The sequence below is a fragment of the Gymnoscopelus braueri genome (genome assembly GCF_963280865.1).
Source record: "Gymnoscopelus braueri genome assembly, chromosome: 3".
NCBI lineage: Eukaryota > Metazoa > Chordata > Actinopteri > Myctophiformes > Myctophidae > Gymnoscopelus > Gymnoscopelus braueri.
The window spans coordinates 36,168,853-36,192,687 of NC_137612.1; the positions used below are offsets into that span (position 1 = coordinate 36,168,853).

Sequence of the window (23,835 nt, forward strand, 5' to 3'; positions counted from 1 at the left end):
AAGGGAGGAATTGTTGCAATGTCAATTCAATTACACAGTAGTTTCCACTGAAATGTCAAAAACAAAAATACTTTTATTGGAAAAGTCAACATTAAATTTTACATTGGAGGTAGAGTAGTCCATATTTCAGTTTTTCCTTTTTAAAATATTAGGTGACATTTTCACATGAACAAGACCAACTCAGTTCTTCGTTATCTGAGCTTCTGACTCCACTGCTGCCAGGCAGTAGAGCCACATTAGGGCCCTAAACACAATGGACAGCATCAACATACCAGTCATTATTATTTCCATATCATCAGATTTAAAATAACCTAAAAACAGCATGCTTAACGTTTAATCTCATATGGGGATGATCACATCGAAAATACAGGTCATGGTTACACAAAACATGTATACCAGTAGAGGTAGATCTAAAGAAACTTGGTCAGCCAGCACTGTGTAAAAGGTAGTCAACATCTTTCACGATTCAATTCACTTCGATTTTGATTTGACTACCAAGTGCAATAGCGTACATCGACAGAGGTGTTGTTAATACCCACATTGGTTCTAACAAAACCTCTAACTTGGGACTTGCAAATGAAAATGTTTCAAAATCAATCACCTCATTGAAAATGTTGCAACATTTAGCCAAACATGACAACAGCAAATCAAACCGATTATGAAGATGAAACTTGGGCTATGATTAATATTGATTTGATATCAAGCACTGATCAAAAACAAAAGTGCATTACAACTCAGATTTCTTTCTAACCCATTAAAGATGACACAAATATCCTCCTTGTGGTTCTATTCAAATACTACAGTACTTATTGACAATATTGTATTGGTCGGCTCTTCAAACAAAGACAGGTGAAATGAAGGTGAATGAATCAAGGATGGTTCCATGATGGGTCCTTGTATTGCTGATAAATACTGTAAAATGTATCTACATTTTGAGCTCTTGGATGGAATCTGAAGTTTGCGATGGTGTTTTTGTCCATCAGTTAACTCAACCTTAGTATGCTCAAAATGGGTCTTGGATTTTTGAAAATACAGTTTATTCTTTGGTGTTTTAAGCTTATTCATTGCCGATTTATATAATCAGCTATATGCCTGAAGTATTTTCAAACCAGTCTGCATGATCTAGTTCTTTCCTTCCATTCCTGGAATTCTAAAGTGTCAACTTTAGTCACTGTTCTTCTTGCCAAAGTGTCAAAAGCACCTTGGTCTGAGGAAGAACATTTATGGGCCATTACAAGGGACAAAGTCAATCACTGGGAACGTGAAATCTACTAAACAAGGGAACAGTGATAGAAGAGGTTAATTTCATTTAATAAGGGAAACCTAATGTAAGGCGCTCAGCTCCTAAAGAGACAACACATTTAAGAAGCCAAAGAGAGTCAGAAATCCAACCTTTTGGGGCCAACGTCAGGAAAAGGACAATAAGGAATATGGGCCGTTTTTTGGGTTGACAACCATTAGAGCCGCAATCGAGGTCGTCCTCTTTAGACCAACACATTCAGGGTCAACTATAAAAGGGGCAGTCTTTCAAATTTGTCTTCTGCAGAGTCTTTTGTCTCTCCACACATTTTGGGTAGCATGGCACATGCTGATCTCTTTGTTGACGTCCAAGTGAACGAAGCTCGGGGAAGAATCCAGGGTCATGGATACGACAGTCACTCAATAAAGTATCACCCTGCTACATCTTCTGCCTTTTCTGTTATGCTACTAAATTAGTTCACAATGCTTTTTATTTGGGAACTCAATGCAACTCAGTGAACCTTTACCAAAAAAAGGGGGGCAGGGTCGTATTTGAGCACCTACAACTTTGTCGGCAACAATAAAAAGAATCAGTGGGAGCTACTTAAAAAAGGGACCCTTGGGCTAGGGTCTTTTGTGATACAAAGAAGTCTTAACATCCCCAGCTGGGATGATTCAGGGCAATTCCAAATGTAAAAAAAAAGGAGAAAAATCACAAGTGGAAGAAGAGTCATATCCGTGATGACCATATGAAGTGCTTCCATCCTCTTGGAAGTGGAATTTATCTGTAAATTTGTCTGTCGTGGCGTGGTGGTGGCAGTGGGTTTCTGCCTGGCAGAGTGACGACAAGGGGGGGGGGGTGCAGATCACTTCCCTCCAGCCATGATTTTGAGGTACTGCAGTGCATTGTGGGCCGCGTTGGCACGGGCAGCATCTGTGCTTGAGGCAAAGCCATGGCACACGGTGATTGGCTGTGTGGACAGCTCCACTAGACACTGGCACAGACCACTCAGGCTCCGCTCCTCTGGAATGGAAACAGAGCAACCACATTCAAATTGAACATCATCATCATGTTGTCACAGTGCTTTACATTACTTTGTTTAACATTGTATGAACAAAGAAAACAAGGCATGACCAAAAATCTTAAGAACTTACAATGACTTGCAACTCTTTGTAGCCGGATTGCAGAAGCAGAATTGCATTTAAAGTGATGTTGAACTTTGGTATAACCTGGTTGTACAGTATATATAGCTACCATGAGAAAAGTCAAAATACTGTCTATCATTTTGTTTCTCAATTACTTTTTTTCCTCTCCCCATTCACTTTCATTGTCTAACAATTATATGCTGTTGCATAGATTAGAGAAAGTGAAAAGGCTATAATAACCACAAACCCAATTTTATACTTCGTGCTATAAGTGTCTCATGCGGCAAAAATAGCCCATCTACAAGCTAACAACGCATTGCATGGTGACACGTTGTGAGCTTGTAGATCGGCTATTCTCACCATTACTGTGGTTTAAGTGGTTAACCATAGATACACACACACACACACACACACACACGGTGTGTCATTCACTTCACCTCCAGCAGTAAATGGAGGCGGACTACATTCCATTTCTGTGACACTGTGCATGAACCCACCTAGATCCAGGTAGCTGACGTCAAAGCGCTGCTCCTCAGACAGGTCGGTGAGCAGGGAGCAGAAGTTGGAGTCGGAAGGCATGCCCAGAGGGTGGCTGCGGAGCTGTAAGATCTTCTCCCCTGCAGAGTTACGCAAAGAGTCCCATGTGCAGCCGAAGCCTTTACACTTGCCTGTCTCAGCTTTTCCCATATGCTGCGTGACAAAGAGAGGAGGTTCATGACAAGACTTACAACGGCAACATTTTTTTTTTTTTACACCGAGGCCGTCTATAGGTCTGTCTATGTGTCCATTACGCAATGTTCCACATAATTGTAGGAGATACACGACAAGGATTCATGTTTTAAGATTATTTGGTGGAATTAGGAATACAGTGGAAAGAGACAGGAAACATAATTTGGTACAAACCGAGGACGCGTCATTTCATCATCTGGATTCAAAAACCAAGATGGCACCACTCTACATTTATCAGAAGTGATTTTCCATCGTCCATAGCTCTCAGACAGGCAGAATGACAAGCTGGCCACGTCCACCCTGCTTGACTTTGTTTTCACAGCCGGAACGATCAGTATCAGGACCAATTAGCGTTGCGGATGTGACATGTTGTAAGCTTGTAGATCGGCTATTTTCGTTGAGCAACCGACAGAGCATAAATTAGGAATGAGGTCTCAAAAGCACAGCCGGTACAGGTCATGTTCTTCTTGCCCAATATTGGGAAAAACGAAATGCATTATGCCTACCTTTCATTTTTACATTTAATGCATAGGCACACTTATTATATTTTAACAGTTTTTTGTTACCTTTTTAAATTACACGCACGCTGAGGGAGTTTCCTTACTCAGCCACTTTCAGTTGAGAAAGATAGTGCGGAAAATAAGTATTTTCAAATATTGAAATATTCAGAACGAATATGTATTGAAAAACATTCGTGACAACGGAATTTTGTTGCTGTGCGCACTAGAAATATAAGCAATGTCCACTGAAAAAGAAAGGAAAGGGAGACTTTCTCTGGGGACCCCCATGAGTTCTTGAGAGGGTTCCAGGGGGTCCCCAACTAAAATTGATAGTCAAGAACCAAATGGACCCTTACAGGTCTTTAACTCCGAGAGTATACAAATGAAACCAAATGGACCCTTACGAGGCCATGTGGACATACTCAGTTATGGGGGTCGGGGTCCATGAAATTAAAACGTGTGAGAACTACTCCTTTAAGGTTATGAATACTTGAGATGAGTTTGAATGTGTGTGGAGTTGTGCATTCTCTCCTCTACTGAGAAATGATGCTATCAAATCTCCATTGACCGTGTACTTATTACAACCAGTAGAAGAACTTTCTCATGTTGTGTTCTCACCATGTTGAAGGTATCGTCTTCCACCTCTACTTCGTTGGTGCTCCTCAGGTCTACCGGGACATCATGGATGCGGGATAACATCTTAGCTGCTGCGTTCCTCTTGGCAAGCTTCTTGGACGTACCACTTCCTGGAGCGATAGCAGAGGACAATATATAAGATTAATATAAATGTACATAATATTCAAGACCTCAACATAAAGGAGAACTCAGTTTGTTCAATGTTGGAAGAAAAAGTTCCATAAATAGAAGAGTATGCTCTTTACCAATTTCCACAAATCTCTCCACTCTGCACGTCATGGTGAACTCTTTGCGGTGTGCCGGTCCAGACTCCTGGGTGACAGTGTATTCTGGCAAACGCCAGCCTTTTTGCACCACCAGCTCCTGGTTTAAGGAATACACAGGCACACACATTCATTGACGCAAGTGCCCACACAAATGCCAGCGCCCGTGTACACACAAATAAACAAACGAGCAAATATGCAAAAACACACAATTACATCAAGGGAATGGTTTTCATAACAACATTATAGACAGAATAAAATCCTTAAATAGATATGGTCAATCTTTTACACTCCCACCTGCAATGCTCCCACAGGGTTACATTCGGACTGCTGAGAGGTGGTGGACTTCATCTCTGGTTGGGGGCTGTATAATCAAATAATACATCAAAGTCAACTGATCAGTATAGACAGAGACATATGTAACTACAACTAGTCAGCTGTAAAATATAAAGTTACATGTAGAGATGGGTACAATTCTGAAACATCCTAGAATGCAATTCAAGAATGATAGAATTAGTGCATTTTGCAATGTCTATTCCTACTACTATCATGCAACTCAGTTGGTTGCATTCTTGTATAAGCAGCAGTGTGATGACTTTGGGTACAAACATGTATTTGTCTGCTTTGACATCATTGCTCTAGTCTCGACCACACAATGTGTTTAAAATGTGCGAGGATGTCTTGTACGTGTATTTTCGGTTTCTTTTTGCGAACTGCAAGCTTCTCTGGCAAACGGGCAAATATAGACTGCATCAAGACCATGCTCCTCTTAATCATCATATTAATATTAGTATCGAATGTCTTCACTCAAAATAATATATGTGCCGATGTGAATGCACCTCAACATCCAGGAAATGTATTGTGAAGAGAATGTGGAACTTCTTCATAATCAAAGTAATCTATGCATGTAAAAGGCCCTTTTTTGTGTCTTCACACCAGCATTGTTGTTGTGAAGCAGTTTCTGGTAATAGGAGAAGTGTTTAAAGATTGCTATTATAGGGCCCACGCTGGAATTATTAATAGAGTTAGTATATCAGACTCAGTTTTTGGAAGGAAACATCAATGCTGCCTGTGCTCATTATCCTGTCGACAGTGATGTGTGTGGCAGAATATTGTAATCACTCTTGTCTACGTGTGTGTTTGCGACTGTCTGTGTACAAAGTAGCTCAAGTCCAGACAGTCTTATGAAACTCGGTTGGAATGACGCTGCCCCAAACCTTTGGGTGAAAACTATCATGGTAAAATCATTGGTCAATCAACCAAGGTGTTGCATCACAAGAGACACTGGTGAGGGCAGGTTTTGCACCCCAGGTGTGTTTCATGTGGTTAACTGTAAGAGTTGAAAAATGTATTCTGTGAAAGACATTAAAAAACTAATTTTGGGGGCCATTCGTTATTAATGAAATCTACAATATACCAATTATAAAAAGTTTATAACAATGTATGCCAGTGCTCCATAGTCACACAATATTCCGCAACATGTGTGACAATTGGTTTGGAATCCAACTGATTTGCTAAATAGGGATGGAACCTTACAGTTCAAACCATATACACAGACGTTAAAATTTAAGTGTAGTCACTGTATACAACCAAGCATAGTGGCCTGTGTCAAAAGGAAATGTGTTCCTGTCATTTTGTGCAGCTGAAAAGAGATGCTGGGAAAAGGAGAAAAACGGTCTACAACGAATAACATGAATCATTCTACTGACCTGTCTCCATCAACAGGCACGTCAGCGGCAATGAAACCCTCTACTCCGATGCAAACTCCAACAGGACCAGCAAGGCTTGTCTTGAGCATCTTAAGAGCAGCCTCTGCTGCTTTGTGCTTGGCGGCCTTCTTGCTGGGCCCTTGACCGGTGCAGCTGATCTCTCCGACGGAGACACGGAACGTGAAGTTGGGCTGGTGGGCCTGTCCCTCGGCCTTCAGCAGGTCGTACACTGGGGTTTTGCCTATCCGCGTTCCATACTCCTGCAACAGACTGATGGGCGTCTTGCCGGGATTCACAGCCAGCATTTGCTCAATACTAGACGAAGAGACAAGAAAACATCAGTTGCTGGAAGGCACTTAAACCACTTAAGTTCTATTTCAAACATAGCATATACAGGAATAAAGCATGACATGCTCAAAATAGCAGGTTGAAAGGGGCCACGCTTTGCATGACTGACACAGTTGGCTCCCCACAGGACAGGGCAACCCATAGCTTATTAACTAACTAAACTCACAAAAAGTTCAGAAACGTAACTTCGGTTGATTATTTCTCCACTTCAATAATACCAATCGGTATTTTATTTTACATCATTTTTATCGTTGATTAGTCACCTTTACAACAAGTATAACTTGGAAGGATTGTGCAATCGTGGAATGAGCAACACAGCTAAACCTGTGGGTAGCGCCCCCCAAACATGTGCCAAAATCCCCCAATATGCTTCTGTTCGTAATCGCTCTCGTTTTGAGCGACCAGGTGTGTGACTGGCACCTGAACATGGGTCCTGCAACTTTGACATCCGTCTATGGTACCGTTGTGCAAATCTTGCCTGTAAATCTGTGGAAGAAAGCCTATGGTTCTTCAGTGAAGCCAGGGTGAGGACCTGGTCTTCTTATTGTCTTGTCTCCCTGGGACGGCCACTTCGTGGTCTGTCTTTGACTTCACCAGTCTCACAGAACTTGGTCCTAAGTTTGGAAAACTGACACCAAATAATGATGCCACTCAGACGGAACTTGGCCTACTGCACAGGCCTTATCCTGAAGGGACAAACATGGCATCTTTCCATGGGGGCAGTGTTGCTGCTGCTTGGAGCATACACAAACTCAACAAAGTTGCAGGAGCCATGTTCGAGGTCACAGGTGCCAGTCAGACTGGCACGTCTGCCTGCAGGTGTGTGTTGGCAGGTCGCTCAAAACAAGAGCGATTATCAACAGAAGGATATGGGGTATGTTGGGCACTTCCCACAAGTTTAGCTGTGTTGCTCTTATACCTTGTTGTAAAGGTGACTAGTATCAACGATACAAAAAAATATATAAAATAGAATAACAATTAGTATTATTGAAAGGGAGAAAATAATTGACCGAAGTTAAGTTTCCTAACTTTTTGTGAGGAGTTTATGTATAGGGTCCATCTCATGTGGTCCATTTCAGGTTTTGGGTAGCACTAGAGGCAGTGTGAATCTAAATGTAGTTAAGTGGTTCTCATCTCAGCAGTAAAGCCAGTGGATTTGCAGCCGCCTTGATCACAAAAGTCAACGTATGCAAACCAGCCTAGTGATGATCCAAACAATCACAGATCAATAGATGTAATCACATGTATTGATGAACGATTTGCCTGAAATGTTAGCTAGCAGCACAGTGGTTCTCATCTCAAAGTGGGTCCATGCAGGGACCCTCTGGATTCCTTGAGGGTGTTCCAACTTCCAAGTGCGACCCTTACTCTCAAGTTATGGGGGGATCCTTGAAATGGACCCTTACAGGTCTGCAACTATGAGTGTTCAAATGGAACCAAATGGACCCTTATGGGTCCACTCCATTTGGTTCCATTGTGTACTCTCAAGAGTTATGGGGGGATCCTTAAGGTTAGATAGATCCACTACTGAGTTAGCAAATATGCTAACTAATGCTAGCAGTGTGTGGTGTGCAGCTTCCCAGCAGCTGTACCTGGAGCACCCAGAGTTTGTGTTGCAGCTGTCCGGTGTTGTCTCGTCGTTCATTCCCTATTTCACACAGAGATAGATAGAGCCAGTCTGTTTCGGAGGACGAATCCCCCCAACCAAAAAAGAAAGAGCAGTCACTTGTATTCATTAGATTTGTTTTCAGAACACGGATGATGATGATGATGGCGAGCACTACTTGCCAGGTTTCGCGAGAGAAACCAGCAGCATGGTCTATGAAAACAAGCCCAAAGGAAGCGAGCCCTTCGGCCTTTAAACATAGAACTACATTGGCTATTTGAAAATAGGCCATCTGCAAGCTCGTTGTGAGCTTGTAGATCTGCCATTTTCAACAAACGTGTTTAGAAATGTGGAATATTTTGTAAACATTTTAACAACACAAATCTTGCATATAGGGGTCCCTGGCATAAAATATTTTCAGATGGGGGTCCGCAGACAAATACACCCTTCCTTGACTTGAAAATGTTTGAGAAACATTGGTATAAACAACATTAGAAACAAGCCCAAAAAAACGCAACCCGCAACTAGCAACATTTACAAACAACAACTTACCAGATAAACAAGCACAAAGTCGCTTATAATAAGCGGACATGGCAACACTGATGGCGACTCAGCGACATGTGAGAAGTTGACTCTCTTCTCTCGCCGTCCGTCTCCACCGGAGAAATGTGTGAAGAAAGCGGAAGCTTTATCAACTCGGCCGCTCATTGGTCTTTGGGATTATCTCGTTTTGTAGCACGGGGAGTCCCGTGTGTGTGTGTGTGTGTGTGTGTGTGTGTGTGTGTGTGTGTGTGTGTGTGTGTGTGTGTGTGTGTGTGTGTGTGCGCGCGCGCGCGCGTGCATGCGTGTCTATGAAAGAAAGATTTTGTGGGCCATTGAAGTTGGACATTATAGAATCTATGTTTTTAACATACACATATCACTACAGTCTATCTATCAACACACACTTTTAGTCAGGGGATATTTAAAAAATCTTGGAATAAATTCCTTACCAAAAAAAATCTTCACCAATGTGTTTGTAAAGGTGTCTCTAGTAACACATCTCACAAAGACTGAAATTCAGTTTCCCTAGGAGAATTTGTGACAGTTCCTGAAAGTTGGCGTACCCACCATAACCTTATGCGGGGGAAGTAGCATGTGAGGGGTCAAACTAGGGTGTTTTTATTATTCTGAATCCATTGCAAGCATTTGTTTTGCACCAAAACCACTCCTTGGGCCAAAAACGGCCATAGCCATCCTTTTCCGGGTATACTTTTTTACAGCACTGATAGAGAGAGAGAGAGAGGAGTAGCCTACATCATGTAATTTGAATTGTGGATGCATTGGGTGGGGTTCATAAACTATTTTGTATTGAGTTATGACACCTCACAAAAATACATAACTACTCAACACAAGCTGTAACTGCTCTGCTAGTATGACAAAACCAAATTTCCTCATAAAGTCATAAATTCTATTAGTGAAATCTAATAAGTAGGCTAATTTACTGGTGCAGTATGTGATTCTTGATACGAAATATAACTGGTCCTAAAAGCAGTAAAATAATTATTTTGGTAATATTGATTCAATTTACATCAAAATGCATCTGGGTGACCATCCCCTAAAAAGGCCCTGAGTTTAATAAAACTGTGCACCTCTTCTACTTAAAGGAGTGTGTCCAGACCTATGCTTAAAGAGACATTCCTAGACAACTTTCTATCACTAGGTGGACAGTATTTTCTCACTTACTTATTAACATATTTGTGATTATAATTTAAATATTCAGCCATAAAACACATCACAGGTAGATGATGTACATGGTTGGTAAAATGTGACTGGTTTTACAATTGAATAAATGTTTGTTGTTAATGTATGACTGTCCTGTTACAGGATGTGTAAATGCTTTAAAATAAACCTCTTTGTTACACCACCTAAAAGTGCCAGGCTACGTTTTAGGTCATCTCTGAAAAATGGGTTCCCAGATTGCGTTTTAGGTAGCCAAGTGCTTTGGTCAATTTATAGGACAAAATAACATAAGCACCCAAACAAGTTTATTGACATCAATTTCATTTTATAACGTTCTTGCAACATACTTGTAGTTTGGAAAATCTACAACTGGACTGAATCTGAGAGAACTTTGCATAACACAATGAATGACGATAACAGTGACTATTTGGATTGCATATAAGCCAGAAATTAAACACTAATCAAACAAATGTGTTGGTTAATAACAATCAAGGCTAGAATAACACAGTCCAGGACTTATTTCACTTGCCTACTGTACTGTGGCAATCTTGCATCACAATCTTGCACAGCATGCATTATGTGTTATGTCAGATTTTCACATGTCCTCCTCACAATAGAATGATGGCATTCACTTTAATTTAAAATGTTTCATTTTAAATTCCACTTTAAAATGTTTCCAAAATGATATCAGAGTTCAATAAACTGTGGAGAGAAAAAACTATACTCACAATCAACACAGTCTCTGTTGTGTGTAAAAGAAAAATGTTTACAAAATAATGTGAGAATATTCCATGGCAAACAAAATGTGACTTGAAAAATATTTATGAAATCTCTGAAAGCTTCAGTTAGGCTAGATAGCTGGCCATTTACAAAGGAGACAGTGCACCCTAGTGGTGAGAAAGAAGAGCGACTGCAAAATTGTGATCCAGGTGGAGACAAGTGCCTGATTTAAGTTAGGGAAAATAAAATCCCCTCCTCCTTGGAAATAACTTGTACTGGACTGAGGCAATGTCAGTCTTCAGTTTGATATCAGGCTACTAAATGGCAGCTGCGGTTGAAAGACCTCTAAGACAATTTGACATGTGTGTTTTCAGCCACTTTAAACACTGGGAACAGAACCTGTTTACTGAAACTGGTGGTGAATGAGTACAGGAGATCTGCATAAGCACCTGAAACAACCATGAAAGTACGGTCTAAACCAAACAGACACAAGATTCCAGAGTCATAGTCTAGATATACTCCAAAAGAGGTATAGCTTGAATTTTGAGGGTATTTTGTTTCAGATTTCTTTCCTTCAGAGCATACTTTTATTTTTTTTTCATCTATCTCAACACACCAACTTATGCTGTCACTTTTTATCCCAAAATAAGCCGGGTGCATGGGAAAACTCATTCTCCAGAAATGCCTTCCTCCTGTGAAGGATTGTGAGGCCCTCACATGATAACTACTTAACCTTTCTGGGTGTGGTTCGCATGGCTGGGGTATGGGGTTTGAATTCCTGGCAATGGTCTTATCAGGAGACACCCAGATGAATCTGCCGGCAGTCGTCATATCAAAGGTGAGAGACTCTTCAACTGTGGAATAACATTTAGAAAATGTGTAATTTGTCCTACATAATTGTTTTATTTCTAGAAAGTTCATTATCAGAGGTTTACTTACATCTCTCCAGCTTAGACATTTGAACAGAACTGGATGTAAAATCAATGTCCAGGGCTTTTGCAACGACAGGGCCTTGGTCTAGGAACAGACAAAATGGAAGTCAGAGGAATATAGCGCATGTCGTCATGCTTAGGGTATCTGACTGTGATCAACAGAAGTGTGACCTGGTTGTTAGACTGTTCTCAGCTTTAACCACTTAAAGGTAGGGTAAGTGATATTTTTGGGTTATTACAAAAAGTATTTTGTTAAAAGGTTAAAGCACTATATTCTGGTAGTAATCATTGCTATAGAGTGTTTGTTCAGTAACAGGAGTCTCCCCGTCTCTCCAGCTCTTTAATAAACAGAAAATACATTTTCCGGTAGGTGTCAAAATCTCAGCCAATCAGGAGAAAGTACCCATTTTTAAGCTTATTTTTTATAGTGTTCCAGTTCCAATTTTGCCTGCTCATTTCTTAGTGTCATCACTTCCAATTTCACTTGTTTAATCTATATCCTGATTGAGTTCTCTATCCTGATTAGATAAAATTGGAAATGAAACTGAAACTGAAACGAAAATGCATTTTCTGTTTTATAAAGAGCTGGAGAGACAAGGAGACTCCTTTTACTGAACAAACACTCAGCAATGAGTACTATCAGAATATAGAGCTATTTAACACTTATTTTAACCAAAGAAAATCACTTACCCTACCTTTAAACCCTCTATTCTTAGTGAAACGAAATTGAGTTGCAACTGTACCAGGTCTGCTCTTTTTCCTTCTAAACCGAATCTCTTCACCATAAATAGCAGATCTACAAGCTCACAACACGCAACACATTGTGAGCTTGTAGATAGCTATTTCTGGCAGTAAATCCCTTTATTATTACACGGCCTGGTTGATTCTGATTGCTCTATCACTGAATTCAGCAGTTCTTTTTCAATAATGACCGCTGCAATCAATAACAGAACGATGGAGACAACGCAGCAATCTGCAGTGCTTGGTTTTTACCGTATTCAACAAGGCAGCCATGTAAACAAACACACAATGTCATTTTACAGTTAAACGGTACACTAGAATATTTTTGAAAACATTTGAGGTGAGAAATAGGCATGCAGTAACATAATATTGATTCATATTTAATCAACACTCCCTACCAGAGTTTTGCAAGCAACCTGTTGGGCTGGACGCACCTGGAATAATCTTTCTTTACCGTAAGCAATTAAATCGTTCTATTACAGTTTGTGTCACTTTATTAATTTCTTTATTAAAGGGATATTTCACTTTCAAAAAAACGTTTGGTCATTTTATCGTCAGGCCTTTGTGAACCCCCCAGACAGTTTTTAAGTTGCTCGATTCAGTATTCAGATATTTGATATTCATTTTATCAGACACGCCCCCTTCCTATACAAACCCATTGTAACTTCAAACTCCATTTTAACCATGTTAAATTCATCGAAAACACCCGTCCTTGATTCTGGTGACTCACCCTGCCCTCCTAATGCGTGAGGGGGCCGTGTTTTTCCGATTATTTATTTTATTTAATTATTTATATTTATTTATTGTATTTTTTCTTTTTCATTATCCAAAAAAATTATTAAAAATAAATGAAAAAAGTAATTGAAAAAACACGGCCCCCTCACGTATTAGGGGGGCGGTATGAGTCACCAGAACCAAGGACGGGTGTTTTTGATGAATCTAACATGGTTAAAATGGAGTTTGAAGTTACAATGGGTTTGTATAGGAAGGGGGCGTGTCTGATAAAATGAATATCAAATATCTAAATACTGAATCGAGCAACTTAAAAACTGTCGGGGGGGTTCACAAAAGCCTGAGTAGACGATAAAATTACCAAACGTTTTTTTGAAAGTGAAATATCTCTTTAAGTAGCCGTGTAATAAGTGAGATAATGAATGGTGAGCAGGTCATTTTTAAGATATAAAGCTCTTCAGGTTGATAAAGCTCTTATCTTTAGGTCAGGGTGTATTTCTCAACAATGACCTGCTCACTGTTCGGTATCCCTTGCTCATAAGAGCTACATCAGATACAGATACAATTAACAATACATGTGTTTGTCAAAGCTCTCAATGAACCTGAGGATACCGGTGTAAGTCTTGACAGTTTATTCCAAAAGGGAAGAAAATAATTTCAGCATGTTTGGTGAGATTTCTGGTGGTGGTGATGATGATGATGATGCTTCTTACCCTTCCATATGGCTGTGACAGCAGTCATTAGCTGTTCTCTGATGTCTCTGGATTCTGTTAGTTTCTCCTCAGGGTCCAAGGCTGCATCATCAGCGGGCTGGATTTTTGATGCATGGCTTAAGCTGCTTTGCAGTGAAGAATACACCTGAAATATCAATAAACACTGAGGGTCAATAACAGGTTTGAAGAACTATTTGGTTCACCTCTTTCTATTAAACGGTGACAAAAGGTGTCTAACGTGTATACGTGAACTGAAGTCATGGGGTTAAGTCTATGTGCTAAGATTTGCCACCTATCTAGACTGGCTCTACAGTAGAATAGTACTGTATACAAATGTTTTTCCTCTGAAAGATGGACATCAGCTGTGTTTTCACTACAGTGCCAGTATTTTACCTGCAAAAAACTTTGCAGAACTTGCCGAAATGGCAATGGGTCAATATTATTATTATTATTGCTGGTGAAATTGGCTTGGAAATCCTTTCTATTTTTATACTGTGATTTGTGGCTACAAAAGATCTGATTGCCAGCCAGGCAATCAGCTGGTATCTGTACTGAGTAGACCTCTAGACCTACTGCACATATAAAACAGAGCTGCTACCTTTAAACGCATTTTAAATCTGAGGCTTTTTTATATATTATTTTATTTAAACAGTTTTTAGAAAAAATACTGCTAATTGTCCAAAAGTGACTGCAAAGGATTGCTGCTACAGTATTTCTTTCAAAAAGCTTTATAGCCTGTATATATAACATGTATATAACGACGCAATGTGACATAGCTCTGTTTAACACAACGCTGTACCCCCTCCAACTGTATATACTTTACCCATTTTCTTAAAATGTTTTTATTATATTTTGACACTTGCTTTGGCAATGTAAACGTTGTAAATGTTTTCTCATGCCAATAAAGCTTCTTTGAATTGAATTGAATTGTGTGGGTGTCATATACGGTAAAGAACCATGCACGAGTGCTGGAGGAATTACGGTAAAACGTAAAAACATGATTTGTGTCGCGCAGTGAACTTAGCTGATCTACAAGCCTACAGCGCGTCACATCCTCAGGACCTTGAGGGCTTTTAAATCGGCTAAACTCACCACACAACACCGTCGTACCCACAAAGTATAACCGCCCTTATTCGAACGGTCTTTGCAGGGTGCTCCGCCAGCCACTAGGGGGCTCCATTACATTGGGTTGACTGTTTGGCTGAGTTAGTAGGCAGCCATTATTGTTTATGTTAGCGTCATGAAAAGACAGACATGTCATGTTATTGTGCTTGGAAGCTGTTCACTTTATTATTGTAAGTTTGCCTTCTTTATACTTACATATGAGGCTGTACACTGTATTATTGCAAGTTTGTCTTCTTTAGCTACATATGAAACTATGTCGTTTTTGTTACTTTATTTAGTTTGCCTTTTCTTTAAGAATAGCCTACTTACTTTTGCATTTGGTAATTAGCCTATGTCTTTATCTGCTTGTTTGTTACTGCAGGGCTTCTTCATCTCTGTCATTAAAAACTGATTATTGACATTGAGGAGTGTATTTCTTCATGAAGAAGCCATGGTCATTGTTGAATGCTCCGCCCCTGGCTGCCCTTTCAAGACGGACGACGTGTCAGAAGCTCTGGCCATTGCTCTGTTGACAAATCATGGACTTGCCCATCCGAGTGCTCCCCCTGTCATGGCCGCTCCACCCCAGGCCCCGGCCCCTCAGGGCCCGAAACTGGACCGGCCGAGGGTCAACGTGGGTGTGTCCATTGAGGAATGGAACGTGTTCATCCGTCGTTGGGACGTCTTCCGCATCGGCTCGGGCATAAGAGATGCCCAGGCCCCTTTCCAGCTCTTCCAGTGCGCTGGGACCGAACTCGGTGACAGCCTGCTCAAAGCTGATCCCACCGTCGCTTCAGGGACTTTGCCGAATCTCATCGCCGCCATGCACTCTCTAGCAGTCATTCCAGTCGCCACATGTGTACTGCGCACCGAACTGCTTCAGTTACGCCAGGAACGCGACGAGACCTTCCGCGCCTTCACTGCTAGGGTGCGGGGGAAAGCAGAGACATGTGCCTACGTTGCGGCGTGTGGATGTGGCGAGGCAGTGGACTATACTGACCATATTATCCGCGATGTTCTCATTAATGGGATATATGACTCTGACATACGCCGCGAGGCGCTGGGGACACCTGACATCCTACAGATGCCAGTTAACGACGTGGTTGCACTTGTCGAGAACAAGGAGATGGCCCGTAATGCTCTCCCATCCTCTACCCTGTCAGCCGTCTCGTCATTCCAGCGCTTGAAGAGGAGCCCACAGGTGAGCCCCACCCCGACCCCAGGCCCGGCGGACAGGGCGAGGGTAGCCTCATGCCAGGAGTGCAAGGGCACCTTTAATGTCTTCACAGAGGGGCCTCGCGGATGGAACACCAAGCCTCACCAGCTTTGCATTGACTGTTTTAGGGCCCGCCGACGCAGGAGGCGACCACAGGCTTCCGCCGGCAGTCAACAGGCCGCATTGGAGTTGGAGCCGATCTCCCAGAATGCATCTCTTCAGTCTAGTGCCCGCCCTGGCCAGCGGCGCGGGGGCCATGCCAACACACCTGTCATTCTCGAGCATCACATCTTCTCAAAGGGCGAATGGAGGCGAGCGAGGACAAGGGACCACCCTCGAGCTCCGATCACTATTTCTATTGACAGGCCAGTCGGACTGAGTGGTCAGGGCTCGGCCGGCGTGGCGAGGATATCTGCCATTGCGGACACTGGTGCTCAGTCAGACCTCTGGTCTCTTGCAGAGTTCCTCGCCTGTGGTTTTTCGCGTGACGACCTGCGTCCCGTCCGCCTCAACATGTCGGCCGCCAACCACTCCCCTATAGCTGTTGAGGGTGCTTTTTTCGCTAGGCTCTCTACTACATCCGGCAGCGGTGAAGTCACGTCCTGCCGTTCCATGGTGTATGTGAGCAGCTCGGTCCAGGCCATGTACCTCTCCTACGATTCGTTGCTCAACCTCGGCCTCTTACCTCAGAGCTTCCCATCAGGAGACATCGGCAGGGGACCCGAAGATGAGTATGGGCCCGACATTCCGCACACGCCAAACCATCTTCTGTCCATCTCTGCTGTGAGGTCCACCAGCGGCGGCTGCACTGACCAGAGTGACCCTCATGGTTCCCAGTGTTCATGTCCCCAGCGTACGGTCCCTCCATCACGTCCTGCGGCCCTACCATTCTCTTGCACACCGGAGAACAACAGCCAGATGAAGGATTGGCTACTCCAGAGATACGCCTCGTCCACCTTCAACACTTGCCCACATCGGGCATTGCCGTGCATGGAAGGGCCACCCATCGAAATACACATGGACCCTGCAGCCACACCTAAGGCATGCCACACCGCAGCCGTGGTACCTCTACACTGGCAGCAGAGAGTCCATGATGACCTTCTCCGTGATGAGGCCCTTGGTGTCATTGAACGTGTGCCATATGGTGAACCGGTGTCGTGGTGCCATCGCATGGTGGTCACTCGGAAGCATGACGGCTCCCCCCGCAGGACTGTGGATATCTCACCTCTCAACAAGTTCTGCAGGCGTGAGACTTTCGCCACTGAATCTCCATTCCACCTCGCGCGTCGTATCCCGAAGGGCACCTGGAAGACTGTCACGGACGCCTGGAATGGCTACCACAGTGTGCCCCTGCGTGAGTCGGATCGTCATCTGACCACCTTTATCACACCCTTTGGCCGCTGGCGCTACACAAGGGCGCCACAGGGTTTCCTGTCGTCGGGGGATGGCTACAACCGCCGTTTTGATGCTGTCATCTCAGACTTTGAGCGCAAGGAACGCTGTGTGGACGATACTATCCACTACGACACCGAACTGGAGCAGCACTGGTGGAGGACGATTGACTTTTTGACACGTGTCGGCCGCTCAGGCATCGTGTTGAACCCGGATAAGTTCCAGTTCGCGAAGAAAGAGGTTGATTTTGCTGGCTTCAGGGTGTCGGACGCTACTATCGAACCACTCCCTAAGTACTTGGATGCTATCCGGGACTTCCCTGCTCCGGAATCTACAACGGATATCAGGAGCTGGTTCGGCCTTGTCAACCAGGTGGCCAACTATGCCCAGTTGCGCGACACAATGGCCCCGTTCAAGCCGTTTCTCAGCCCACGCTGTAAATTCTCGTGGTCGCCCGAATTGGAGGAAGCCTTCCAATTATCCAAATGTGCCATCATTGAGGCCATCCGTGAGGGCGTGGAGATCTACGACATGCGGAGGCGTACCTGCCTCCGTCCCGACTGGTCCAGGCGTGGTGTCGGTTACTTTCTGCTCCAACAGCATTGCAGCTGCACCTCGGGCGTGCCGGACTGTTGCCCGGGAGGATGGAGGATCACCCTCGCCGGTTCACGCTTCCTGTCCCCTGCGGAGCAGCGTTATGCGGCCGTTGAAGGAGAGGCGCTGGCCGTGGCCTGGGGTCTGGAGCAAACACGATACTTCACGCAGGGATGTGACAACCTTGTTGTGGTTACCGACCATAAACCTTTGGTGAAGATTTTCGGCGATCGCACGCTGGATGAGATTACGAACTCACGTCTGTTTAGACTCAAGCAGCGCTCCCTCCCATGGCGCTTCGACATTATGCACCTGCCGGGCAAGAGCAACTGTGCTGCTGATGCGACCTCCAGACATCCCTCTCCCTCCGGCTCGGCGGATGGCCTCTCGCTGGGGTCACCGGGCATGCCTGACGACGTGGAGTCCGCGCATATGGCTTCTATACGCAACGATGCATGTGAGCTCGGTGCCATCTCCTGGTCCCTCCTTGCACGGGAGACTGCAGCCGACGCGTGCTTCAGCCGCCTTCTGTACTTGATTGAGCACGAGGATAAGATCGACGCGAACGACCCCGCCCTGACCGATCTGTCGCCAGTCTGTGGCTCCATCTACGCACAGGATGGCGTCCTACTGTATTGTGACCGCGTCGTTGTCCCTCCATCCCTTCGTGACAGAGTCCTTCGCAACCTCCACGCAGCCCACCAGGGGATTTCGGCGATGGAGCAGTGCGCCCGTGCCATCGTATACTGGCCTGGGATGTCAGAGGCCATCCGGGCCACTAGGTACGGGTGTGCGGACTGTAACCGCAATGCACCATCACAGGCTGCCACGCCCCCTTTGCCGTCCTCGCCACCGTCCACCCCGTTTGAGGCTGTGTTTGCTGACTTCTTTGACTACGGGGGCCGCCATTATCTGGTTGCCGGGGATCGTCTTTCGGGCTGGGTGGAGGTCCTGTGCTCCACAGCGGGCAGTGATATGGGAGGCTCAGCTGGCCTGGTTCGCCACCTCCGTTCGTTCTTCGGCTCCTTTGGTGTACCGGAAGAGCTTTCTAGCGATGGTGGCCCGGAGTTCATGGCAGGCCAGACACAAGACTTCCTCCGCTTGTGGGACGTCAGGCATCGTGTGTCCTCTGTCGCTTTCCCGCAGTCAAACGGGAGAGCGGAGGTCGCCGTGAAGACTGCGAAGCGTCTCCTGATGTCCAACACTGGCCCGACTGGCAGTCTCGATCATGATCGCTTTCTGCGTGCAATGCTACAGTTGCGCAACACACCTGACCCTGACTGCAACCTCTCGCCAGCACAGATCATCTATGGTCGCCCGCTTCGAGGTTCGCTTTCCTTCGTCAACAAGCTTGAGAAGTTCTCGGACTCTCGTGTCCGTCCACTCTGGCGTCAGGCGTGGGCGGCGAAGGAGGATGCCCTCCGGACTCGGATGTCCCGTACCACCGACTCGCTGAGGACTCACTCGAGGCCACTCCGCCCGTTGGCGCCTGGTGCGAGGGTGTTTCTCCAGAATCAACAGGGCCCCAGCCCTACCAAGTGGGACAGGTCAGGAGTGGTTGTGGAGTCGCTTGGTCATGACCAGTATCGGGTTAAGGTGGATGGCTCAGGCCGCCTGACTCTGCGCAACCGGCGATTCCTCCGTGGCTACACGCCGGCCACACCCTATGCCCCGCAGCAACCTGTGGCGCCGTTGCCTCCGCCCCCTGTCTGCCTGCCTCTGCCTGTCCGCCCGGACCCGATGGTGCCCCGTGGGCTCCTTCTGCAGTCAGGGGATAGGCCTGATGATGCAGGTTTGGGCTCCTCCCCTCCGCTGCTGTCTGATGAGCCGGCCTCCGACCTCGAGTCCCGGGGCGACCCCGTTCCCTCCGGTGTCGTCCCGGCCGCATCTCCCCGGGTGGCACGTTCTCCGCCGTCTTCGCCCCCGTCTGCGCGGCCAGGCCGCATTAGGAGGCCGCCTAAGCATTACGAGCCTGAGACTGGCTGCTGGACACTGGACTGAGTCCTTTATTCTATTATGTTTATAGCTTTACGGACTGGGGGGGATGCAGGGTGCTCCGCCAGCCACTAGGGGGCTCCATTACATTGGGTTGACTGTTTGGCTGAGTTAGTAGGCAGCCATTATTGTTTATGTTAGCGTCATGAAAAGACAGACATGTCATGTTATTGTGCTTGGAAGCTGTTCACTTTATTATTGTAAGTTTGCCTTCTTTATACTTACATATGAGGCTGTACACTGTATTATTGCAAGTTTGTCTTCTTTAGCTACATATGAAACTATGTCGTTTTTGTTACTTTATTTAGTTTGCCTTTTCTTTAAGAATAGCCTACTTACTTTTGCATTTGGTAATTAGCCTATGTCTTTATCTGCTTGTTTGTTACTGCAGGGCTTCTTCATCTCTGTCATTAAAAACTGATTATTGACATTGAGGAGTGTATTTCTTCAGTCTTTACATGCCGTTGTTTTAGTTCAGATGGAACTGTAGCCGAGATGGAGTTATTTATTTGAGATGAGCTGACCTGTTGTTATTGAGAGTTAAATAAAAGACCATTATTGGTGTAAATAAGCCAAATCACAGCACAGAACTCTGTGAATTGAATGCCAGCATGGACGAATGGCTGTGTCTTATATTTGGGAATATAGAGGTTGCCAAAGGTTAAACAAACGATCAATTTAATAACAATGTGCCCTCTATTCAAACAACCAAGCACATGACTGTGCTTGGTGAGATGACATTGCGTTCCGTTTAACATTTTATCTTTAATATCACATCCATAACGTACTCTTTATGTATCGCAGCGATATTTTCCATGGAATGGAGACGGGACGGTAAGATTTATCTCTCAGCCACAGCTTTTTTCGACTAGTTGTTGGATAGTTCCCAGATTGACAGTGTCTCTTTCTGCTGCCTTAACCTCTTCAAATAGCACAGCATTTTGCATAGGTCTGTCTGTCTGTATCTGTCATGTGCACCATGACCATTTCCTCATTTTAAATGTTTGTTTTGTTGAAAATTGCATGCGTGGGAAGACATGGTGCCACAGTACGCACCCAGTCAACGCAGACCACTGTTTTGAAGTGGACCTGACGTGACCTGATGGAAACAGCTTTCACACTTGACCAAAGTACTGAACTCTAAGGGCAAACGGTCTCGGGTCCAATATAAAACTACCAAACACACCACCAAGTACGAAAACATCCCGGTGTTGTAAAATCCCACCTGGAGCACTGTGCAGGGATCAGTGCTTTTCAGGCCGGCATCAATGTTGGACACCTTATCCTCAAGACTTTTGCAGGTGGCTTCCATCTTTGCAACCTTGCTCTCAGTTTTCTGCAGCAGCTTTTTCTCCTTTTCATCCATGGAAGCCATCAGTCGTCCCTTCACATCATTGATGGTGGCTATCAGTCTGGAGAAATCCACCTCCAGCTCCTCTTTCTGAAACTTAGAAGATTCCTAACAGAGCAAGAGATGGGAGTCCACAAATTATTCATTTGTATAATACGATTCTACTGACTTACTGACTTTTGACTCCTGAATTGACTCTGCACTTGCACTACTAGGAAGTTGAACTTTGACAGACTGTACTTAAATTCATTTGTATTCATTGTTATTATTCAAATATTTTTATTGCATTTTTCCAAAAGGTTATACACACATACAAACACATAACAAACAACTACAAAACACCACAGACACTAGTACTCAATACAAGATACAATACAATTACTGATTGACCAAAAATTCAAGGAGATTTTAGTACAATACATTGGCATAGAAAGCGGCATTAATATTCATTTGTATTCAATGTTGATAGGCTTTTGATACTGTACAAAATACTCATCCAGATACTGTTGGAAGTTCTGTTGATAGACCTACTTAATTTACTATAGCTGTATATTATAGACAATTTACATAATTATTGACTTGTTAATGAGTATTAATGAGACAATAGCCTCGTTTTTGTTTGTTAGTTTTGTATTGTTTGGTTTTGTTGTTCATTTCCCTTTTTCCACTATGAAAACTAACAGAGGAGATGGGAGGGGATTACCTTAAATGTCTCCATGTTCATCTGCGCTTTAAGGATTTCCATCTTTACGTTGTATGCACTGTTTGTTGTCGGGATCTTCTCATTTCGTAGCATTTTCTATTCAAGTACAAGTGACAACAGAACGAAACTCAACCATGAACTCAACAGAAACAACCTGTTTAAATTTTGAAGAAACAAAACAGCGTTTGCACGACCAGTCACAATAATTACTGTTTAAATATAATGTGCTTCCCTTTCTTACCTTTATTTGAGGGATCTGCTCAACTGCTGGCACAGTTTTATGTGTCTTATTATGGTGTGCAGCACATTTATCACACAAAAGCGTGTTATCTTGGAGACAAAAAAGACTCATCTCGTCTTCTTTATGTTGAGAACACATGACTTTCTTCTGTTTGGGGGTCTGGGTGACATCATCTCCATCAGGCTGCAGCAGACAGTGGTGTAAAGTAACTAAGTACATTTACTCAAGTACTGTACTTAAATACAATTTTGAGGCATTTTTACTTTACTTGAGTATTTAAACTTTTCAGTACTTTTACTTCTACTCCACTACATCTCAGAGGCAATATTGTACTTTTTACTCCAGTACAATTATTTTAAAACTTTAGTAACTAACTTATTTTAAAACTTTAGTAACTAGTTATTTTGTAGATTTTGATTATTATTACAAAACATAGATTAACCACTTCAGCCCTATACATTTCGGCCATTTGAAAATAGCCGATCTACATTGTGAGCTTGTAGATCTGCTATTTTCAAAATGTGTTTATACAATTTATACATTTGAAAACTTGTGAAATGGAACATTCTGCATAATGAGTACTTTTGTACTTTAAGTACATTTTGATACCAATTTTGAACTATAAAGTAACATTTGAATTGCTGACTTTTACTTGTAACACAGTATTTCTATTGCTTGCAGTAGTATTGATACTTTTACTTAAATAAAAAAAAATTGAGTACTTTTTCCACCACTGGCAGCAGAAGACCTTTCTGCGGATCATCATCTTGCTCGGCAGGTAGTTCGTCAGAGGAGCGCAGGTCACTGGCAAGCGACTCCATGACGAGGTTGACAGACAGAGCGGGTCTCTGCGGGAATCGTGTCACACAGAGAGGACAGCTGATGTCCCCTGTGTCCCAGTAGGTGTGTATGCAGCCCCGGCAGAAGTTGTGCGCGCAGGGCAGGGTGACCGGACTGCAGAACACCTCCAGACAGATGGAACAAGTTAGCTCCTCCACAGGAACACCGCCTGTCGCCATTCCTCTCTATTTTAATAGAGAAGTGGTGAAGAAGGAGGAAATCGAAACTTAGGAAGCAGGAAGGGGTGGGGCAATAAATATTGTATTAATTCGTGTTTATGTTATTCTTTGGGACGCGTCCATCCATGCGGGTATTTCGGGGCGTGGCCGAATACGCCAGTCCTTCACCGGGTAAAACAACACAGCTTTGAATTGTATATTGTTAGATTTGTTACATATTGTGGGTTTATTTCGTCATAGCGCAACAGGGTGATAGTGCAGGTCATTGCAACAACCACCAAATGAAAACGGGAACGCCAAATATTCTATTCTTTCCGCGATTCTGCCTATAATCATTCCTTCTTAGGCACACTTCCAAGTTTTTTCCGGTCAAACAAGGGGATCGCGTGATGTTGATCCTTCTCCTATTTAATTCGCTGAATCGCTCATACTACGACATGATGACGTATGCGTAGGCAGAAGAATAGTGTGGCAGTCGTGACAA

At 43.9% G+C, this 23,835-nt stretch overlaps 2 protein-coding genes across 5 annotated transcripts; both read right to left on the reverse strand.

The window, feature by feature from the left end:
- Positions 1-48: 48 nt before the first annotated feature.
- On the reverse strand, positions 49-8,824 carry tarbp2 (TAR (HIV) RNA binding protein 2). 3 transcript variants are annotated; one of them, XM_080423769.1, is made up of 7 exons: positions 8,729-8,824; positions 6,223-6,537; positions 4,811-4,877; positions 4,496-4,613; positions 4,212-4,360; positions 2,883-3,057; positions 49-2,263 (listed from the first exon to the last, which is right to left on the reverse strand). In XM_080423769.1, the coding sequence occupies exons 2-7, from the start codon at positions 6,525-6,527 to the stop codon at positions 2,106-2,108; spliced, it is 972 nt and encodes a 323-aa protein (XP_080279895.1). In that variant the 5' UTR covers positions 6,528-6,537; positions 8,729-8,824; the 3' UTR covers positions 49-2,105. The 3 variants fall into 3 exon arrangements, with proteins under 3 accessions (XP_080279895.1, XP_080279894.1, XP_080279893.1); XM_080423768.1 differs by lacking the exon at positions 8,729-8,824 and adding an exon at positions 8,163-8,322 and having other exon boundaries at positions 2,883-3,075; positions 4,233-4,360; XM_080423767.1 differs by lacking the exon at positions 8,729-8,824 and adding an exon at positions 8,163-8,322.
- A 1,388-nt stretch (positions 8,825-10,212) lies between these two features.
- Positions 10,213-23,353, reverse strand: LOC308082369 (E3 ubiquitin-protein ligase TRIM7-like). Of its 2 annotated transcripts, none has more exons than XM_080424096.1 (7): positions 23,055-23,353; positions 22,333-22,515; positions 22,092-22,187; positions 21,263-21,496; positions 13,737-13,881; positions 11,558-11,635; positions 10,213-11,472 (listed from the first exon to the last, which is right to left on the reverse strand). In XM_080424096.1, exons 1-7 carry the CDS (start codon positions 23,349-23,351, stop codon positions 10,964-10,966), a joined length of 1,542 nt encoding a protein of 513 aa, XP_080280222.1. In that variant the 5' UTR covers positions 23,352-23,353; the 3' UTR covers positions 10,213-10,963. The 2 variants fall into 2 exon arrangements, with proteins under 2 accessions (XP_080280222.1, XP_080280223.1); XM_080424097.1 differs by having other exon boundaries at positions 11,422-11,472; positions 11,558-11,646.
- Between the last annotated feature and the right edge of the window lie 482 nt (positions 23,354-23,835).

Bases quoted from the DNA above. Each gene is read 5' to 3' on its own strand.
- tarbp2 (XM_080423767.1), bottom strand. From the start codon at position 8,215: ATGAACGACGAGACAACACCGGACAGCTGCAACACAAACTCTGGGTGC. The intron at 6,538-8,162 runs GTACAGCTGCTG...CTCTTCGTCTAG, and splicing joins ACAAACTCTGGGTGCTCCAG to TATTGAGCAAATGCTGGCTG. The intron at 4,614-4,810 runs GTGGGAGTGTAA...TCCTTAAACCAG, and splicing joins ACCCTGTGGGAGCATTGCAG to GAGCTGGTGGTGCAAAAAGG.
- LOC308082369 (XM_080424096.1), bottom strand. From the start codon at position 23,351: ATGGCGACAGGCGGTGTTCCTGTGGAGGAGCTAACTTGTTCCATCTGT. The intron at 22,188-22,332 runs GTAAGAAAGGGA...GTACTTGAATAG, and splicing joins AGCAGATCCCTCAAATAAAG to AAAATGCTACGAAATGAGAA. The intron at 13,882-21,262 runs GTGGGATTTTAC...TTGATATTTCAG, and splicing joins ATCCCTGCACAGTGCTCCAG to GTGTATTCTTCACTGCAAAG.